Here is a 7,247-nt window from a genome sequence, read left to right on the forward strand (position 1 = left end):
AAAATTCACAGTAAGGAAAATAATATAATTCCATATTTCAACAGGCCAGGGACAATTCTTGGCCTCCATTAACTAACACTTGTTAAAGTAATTATTTTAAATTTTCTGGGTAGTGGATTCTGCTCTTCAGTCTTAATGGCCGCCGTTGCTAGACATGACAATTTAGAATTATTAAATTGGAGTTACTAATCCTAGTTTATGTTAAGATTCAGGGTAGAGAATTAGGCCTTTTAGGAGGGAGAATGGCAATGGATAAGAACAACCAGTTTTAACTAAATATTCATGCATTTTTTTTTGTTGTTGTTTTATACTTCAGGAGAAATTGTTCTTGGACACGTCTTTCTCTCCTTTGATTATTAAGTGAGTTTCTAGATCATTAACTTAGAAACAGGCAACCACAGCGTAGCACAAAGAAGTAGGTAAGGTGTATCTGATTGCTGGAAAGATCAGTTAGGTAGTAGATATATGGGAAGTGACTAGACTGTCCATGTTTAGGTGCATAGTACGATTTTGCAAATTCTGTCTAGCTTTAAGTTCCCATTTCAGAAGGGCTTGAATATGCCCTAAGTGTTGCACTGTATGTGCTAGCCCTGTGCAGATGTCTTAGACATCATATGATATGGATCTAAATGTCTAGACATCTGAAAACTCTCATGGTCAAACTGAATACTTTGTCCACAGGCTGTAAAATGAGTCAGTACCTATAATATATAAACTTCTAGATATCAAAAGTGAAGCAAGATGAATACTGCTTTCAGATTAAAGCAAGAAATAAACTCATTGTTTACTACCCTTAGAGTGAATATTTTTCTCATCTACTTCTAGAAATTTGAAATTGATCTAAATTTATACTAGACTAAACTATCTAGACTTTCACTTCTGTTAATTGAAATACATACCTTTTGAGAACAATTTCTCACTAAATGTGAGAAATCACTTAGATTTTTGACTTAGTATAGGATGAAGAGACTTTTGAATGTGCTTATCTTTCTCTGCTGAATACAGAAATGTACTGCACAGTCATAGAATCATAGGATCATAGAATCATAGAATCATGGAATCATAGAATCATGGAATGGTTTGGGTTGGAAGGGACCTTAAAGATCATCTAGTTCTAACCCCCCAGCTGTGGACCAGGAAACCTCCCACTAGATCAGTTTGCTCAAAGCCACATCCAACCTGGCCTTGAACACTTCCAGGGGTGGAGCATCCACAGCTTCTCTGGGCAACCTGTTCCAGTGCCTCACCACCCTCAGAGTAAAGAATTTTTTCCTTATATCTAATCTAAACCTGCCCTCTTCTACTTTAAAGCCATTACTTTTCATCCTATCATGATTTCAAGAGACCTGACAAGCAGCAACAGACAGCTAGATTTGCTAGACAGCAATTGTGGAAAAAGCATAGGCGGTGAATGGATATTTTGTGAAAGCCTAGAGACATGGATATAGGAAGCATAACTTGGTGGAACGCTCATATCTCAGGACCTGAAAATAGTTAAGGAGCAAAGAGGAAGTGAGAACAGACTGTGCAGTTGCGGAATATCAGAGAAAGACTGAGACAAGTACTGTAGCTAATAGAGTCAGAAGCAAATCTGTGTGATCACAAGCATTGGCCCTATACTTCCATACTTAGAGATAAGATAAGCAGGTATCTAGGATAAACAGAAGTGTGCCAGGGCTGTTTTGAACAGACTTGTTTAGCTGCAGCACCACCTTTTTGGAACACTGCTTGCTAGGGGAACAGTTATCATGTGGCAGGGTGTGCCCTGAAGATAATATAATCATAGCTCAGTGGTAGAAGTCAGCACCTCTCACAGGCCTAGAAGGTGATCTGCCCCATCACACTGTCTTAGAGATGAATGTTGTAATTGAAAAGACTGTTCTTCTTCATTGGATGTTGAAAGGGGCATGATGATTAGTCCATATATTGACATTAGCACCACAGGTGTTTGGATTAGTGTACTTATTGACTGTCTTCTTTTTTTCCTAAACATATCCATTGAATTTCATTTTAGATTCTCTAGGGTATCCCCCTCAGTCTCCAGCTGCAGCTCTAGAAAGGTGCTGTTTTCCCTTAGTTTTTAGACATATCTATTTGTCCTGTACTCGTGTCTCAATCCTAGGACATCCAAATGACACTAAATGCCTAATCACAGGTATATGAGTCCTACTGAAGTTAATACTGTACACAATGTACAGAACTTAATTCCAGTGATTCATCTTTCTAAACACAGTAAGTCCATCTAAAACTGGAAATGAAGATTGTGCCCATGATAGAGGGCATTGAAGTGTGTCAAATAGAATCATACAGAAATTCCTGTTGCTGTATTCTTCTAGGTGCTCTCATGGTTTCTCTCTCCTCATTATTTTGCTAACGGGCTGAAGTAATATATTGATCAGTTTGGCATCTTCAGTCATCATGATTATTTCTGCCAGTGATTTGAACTTTCATGTGGAACATAACACCGTATAAATGTGACAGAAGGGAAGGGAAGGGAAGGGAAGGGAAGGGAAGGGAAGGGAAGGGAAGGGAAGGGAAGGGAAGGGAAGGGAAGGGAAGGGAAGGGAAGGGAAGGGAAGGGAAGGGAAGGGAAGGGAAGGGAAGGATTTAAAGTTAAAAAGTAGGTAAGACTGAAGATTCAAAATAATTAGCTAGAAATGAATGAAATCTCAGCTACTGCCCCTAAAAGCATCCTGCCCAAATATACAAAGACAGCAGACTAGATCAGTGGTTAAGGTAGGGCTAAAACAGTTTTCTCTCCCATAGTTCTATCACTTGAATCACACATCTTTTGATGTTTTCAGCTATTTTTCACACCCTCTTGGTTAATAATGATCATCAACTGTTTCAGGATGCACAGTTCATAGCATTAAACATGTAAAACATGATATGCTTAAGTCTGAAGAAGTCACTCTGATCCCCCTTTACAGACAAGTAAGAGAAGTTTGCCACTCAAAATAGCATTTAATCTACTATTAGAAGTATGGAATTGGCTCGCTCCCTCCCATTGTCTACAGAGGGAGCCTCAAGTTCAGATCAACCAACTTCTACAGTTCCAAAGTCATCTGAAATAGATCCCACCCAAAAGGGAAATAGGGATTTCAAGAGAGTCTACTTAAACTCAGAGTAAATGATGATTCAGAGGTAGTTCAGATGTTCTCTTGGCCAAGAAAGAAACCAAACCAAGCCAAACCAAACAAACAAAAATGTAAGCTTTGTGAGGGGACACTGCAATGTAAGCTGGCTGTAGGCATCATCGGTCCAACACTGTCTGTAATGTAAGAAAAAAAAGAAAGGAAATTCTTCTAGTGAAAATCACCTAACCCGTTTTGGAGACACTGGATGGCAGAACTGCTGAAGGTAAGACACTTACTTCAAAATGCCTATTATTATTATACAAAGCAAATCCAAGGAAGTAGTAAGACCAAAACTTGTAAGTCCTCATAGTTACTAAAAAAGCAGTACACAAAGTAAGAGTTGTTCTTCACAGGTGTTTTTCATTAGGTAATAAAACCTATCAGTAAAGCAATGACTGCTATGAGTTTAATTAACTTTAATTAAAAGCTAAATCAAGGCAATAGGTTAAAACTTCGTACCAAGGCAATAGGTTAAAACTTTGTAAATGATCAAAGAGCTTAGGTAGATTCTACGTCAGCTACTTGGACCTCAAAAGTTAAGAAAAGTATTGTAAATATGTGCCCTTACAGTCTAAGGGTAACTTTTAATGTTCTTCTCTATTATGAGTAGGCTATATCAAGATCTCTCTCAAAACTGGAACTTCAGTAATGTGCTATTCTTTCATTTCTATGCCAATAGAAACAATGAAAACCACAAAGATTCCCTTCAAATACATTAGATATTTAAATGCCTGAAGATGTTAAGAGTTCCCTTATTTTATATATAAATTAAAATCATCTGTGGCTCCCACTTCCACAACTTTGACTTCCTTGTTCATGTTAGAAAAACCACAGACAAAAGGGCAGCAAAAGGGTAAGAGAGACAGAGAAACTGGATTAAGTATTTACAAATGGTGGCTGAAACATGACAGGGTTGTGAGCATTGCTCTTGTTTTGATAATGTATTCTTCTCTTTTGTTGTGGTCTCTTGATCAGGTCCCTATATGTATTGTGGAAAATGTACTTCCGCACCACTCTCCCCATATAAGGATACACTTCTGCCACCAAAGAACATTTTGTGCCTTGAGATTCACTAGTGTAGTCCAGTGTTGGGTTCCCCCCTAGGTAACAGAACTTGAGCCTGGAGAATGTAGAATTAATGACCATTTGTTCTGCGGTGGCAGTCTAATTTCTTCTCTCTCTTTCTCTCAGTTTCCCCTTCTGGGCAGTAACAAAACATGAAGCTGCCACAGCTGCCACAGTGCTGAATAGTGCTCTATCTGCATCACACACATAGAGGCACTCTTCAGGATAATGAATCAAGGTGACTAATGAGGCAGACAGCACTGAACTTCACTCTTTATGCCTTATTGGTGTTCTCTGTGGGTATCTTTCCCTCTTATTATCCCTTCTTTTGTTAACAAACTGTAGACAAAAGCTACTTTGTTTTGCTTTATTTTGTTTTTTCTTTCTTTGGTTTGTCAGTGTTTTCATTGTCAGCTGGGCTTTGTCTTTAGTGCAGGGAACTCCTATGGAACCATTTGGGACCACTAACCTGACATTTGGGGGAACACATGTTCTTGGCAATTAACCCTACACCCACAATGGAGCAAACCCTTAAATACCAACTGCTAATAGTTGTATGTTTTGGTCACTCTCCCACACTATGACACTTAGTGAACACCAGTGTTACACTCTCAAAGCACACACAGCAATTGCCATCTTTGTTCAGCAAAGCCATCTCCAGAGTGGTAACCCTCAATCCAATGCCTCCCCAGGGATTCCCAAGAGGCTCCTTGCTTCAATAACTGGCTGAAATGCTCTGATCTCATTGCAGTGACTACTCCTCTGACACTCTGTCCATTTGATTCCTCCCAGATGAAGCCAACAGAAAGACCAGAACTAGGAAACCATACTATTCTGACAGAATTTGTCCTCTCTGGATTGTCCAACCACCCAGAACTGCAGAAGTTGCTGTTCTTCACATTCTGCTTGATTTACACCTTCACCATCACTGGAAATCTTCTCTTCTTCATTGCCACAGTGCATCCCAACCTCCACATGCCCATGTACTTCTTCCTACGGGCCTTATCCTTCCTGGATGTTTCTACTGCATCTATTGTTGTTCCCAAGATGTTAGTAAACTTCCTGTCAGAGGAGAGGAGAATTTCCTACGTGGGCTGTGCCACACAACTCTACTTTGTGATTTTCTTAGGAGCTACCGAATGCTACCTGTTGGCAGCCATGGCCTATGACCGCTATGTGGCCATATGCAGCCCCCTTAGATATGCAATCATCATGAACAGCAGAGCTTGTTTTTCCCTAGTCCTGCTGTCATGTGCTAGTGGTACTGTTGTGTCTGTGGTGCAGACAGTTTGGGTGTTCACATTGCCATTTTGTGGGCCCAACAAGATTAACTACTTCTTCTGTGATATTCCCCCACTCATTATGCTCTCCTGCACTGACACCTCCTTCTATGAGAAGCAGATAATTACAGCCACAGTGCTGGTCATCTTTACACCATTTTGTCTCATCCTGGTATCCTATGCCTGCATCATCTCCAACATTTTGAAGATTTCCTCTGCAGAGGGAAGATGCAAGACTTTCTCCACCTGTTTTTCCCACCTTATTGTTGTAACACTATATTATGGTAGTGGGACCTTGATTTATTTACGGCCCAAGTCCAGTAATTCACAAGACACTAAGAAAATCATAGCTCTCTTTTACACAGCCATAATTCCTACATTAAACCCCTTGATTTACAGCCTGAGGAACAAAGAAGTGAAAGGAGCACTAGTCAAAATTATAGCTGAGCTGAGTAAGATATAAACTTACGCTGCTTAAAAGGAATCTTTCTTCTCCTCTGCATGTTTGGACTGACTGTTTCTTTTATGCTTGACTGTTTTTAAATGTCCTGACAACTTGAAACACTAGGAAATTGGATGTATCTCAAAGTGTACTTAGAAAGTTTTTGTTTCTTCTGTCCAGTATGAGTGTATATGAAACTTACTAATTCAGTATTCATAATACATCACCTTGTATCAGATGCTACAGATGAAGATTTTTCTCTCTTTCTATTTTTTTGAATTTTATGCCTTGCTTTATAGAAGAAATATTCATTATTTCATAGACAAACAAAAATTCTCCACCCCTTACATGCTCCCAACATCTTTTAATAGATCATAGAATCATTCAGGTTGGAAAAGACCTCTAAGATCATCTAGTCCAACCTTTAACGTAGTACTAAAGTGCACCACTAAACCATGCTACTAAGTTTTATATCTACACGTTTCTTGAAGACCTCCAGGGATGGTGACTCAACCACTTCCCTGGGCAGCCTATTCCAATGATGTACAACCCTTGAAGTAGTTAAGTTTCTCCTAATATCCAATGTAAACCTTCCCTGGCACAACCTGAGGTCATTTCCCCTCATCTTACCACTTGGTGCTTGGGAGATGAGCATCTCATTATTTGACAGGGGAGGAAAGGGAAGAGAAGAAGAAAAACCTATACTTGTTTCCAGAAAAGAAAAGAAAAGAAAAGAAAAGAAGAGAAGAGAAGAGAAGAGAAGAGAAGAGAAGAGAAGAGAAGAGAAGAGAAGAGAAGAGAAGAGAAGAGAGAAGAGAGAAGAGAGAAGAGAGAAGAGAGAAGAGAAGAGAAGAGAAGAGAAGAGAAGAGAAGAGAAGAGAAGAGAAGAGAAGAGAAGAGAAGAGAAGAGAAGAGAAGAGAAGAGAAGAGAAGAGAAGAGAAGAGAAGAGAAGAGAAGAGAAGAGAAAGGAAAGGAAAGGAAAGGAAAGGAAAGGAAAGGAAAGGAAAGGAAAGGAAAGGAAAGGAAAGGAAAGGAAAGGAAAGGAAAGGAAAGGAAAGGAAAGGAAAGGAAAGGAAAGGAAAGGAAAGGAAAGGAAAGGAAAGGAAAGGAAAGGAAAGGAAAGGAAAGGAAAGGAAAGGAAAGGAAAGGAAAAGAAAAGAAAAGAAAAGAAAAGAAAAGAAAAGAAAAGAAAAGAAAAGAAAAGAAAAGAAAAGAAAAGAAAAGAAAAGAAAAGAAAAGAAAAGAAAAGAAAAGAAAAGAAAAGAAAAGAAAAGAAAAGAAAAGAAAAGAAAAGAAAAGAAAAGAAAAGAAAAGAAAAGAAA

At 38.9% G+C, this 7,247-nt stretch overlaps 1 protein-coding gene across 1 annotated transcript; it reads left to right on the plus strand.

Moving 5' to 3' along the window:
• The first annotated feature begins 4,429 nt into the window (after positions 1 to 4,429).
• Positions 4,430 to 6,539, plus strand: LOC310885811 (olfactory receptor 10A7-like). Its single transcript, XM_083809615.1, has one exon. It carries the CDS (start codon positions 4,995 to 4,997, stop codon positions 5,943 to 5,945), a length of 951 nt encoding a protein of 316 aa, XP_083665741.1. The 5' UTR covers positions 4,430 to 4,994; the 3' UTR covers positions 5,946 to 6,539.
• The last annotated feature ends 708 nt before the right edge of the window (positions 6,540 to 7,247 follow it).

Source organism: Anser anser (genome assembly GCF_964211835.1).
Source record: "Anser anser genome assembly, chromosome: 23".
In the NCBI taxonomy this organism is placed as follows: domain Eukaryota; kingdom Metazoa; phylum Chordata; class Aves; order Anseriformes; family Anatidae; genus Anser; species Anser anser.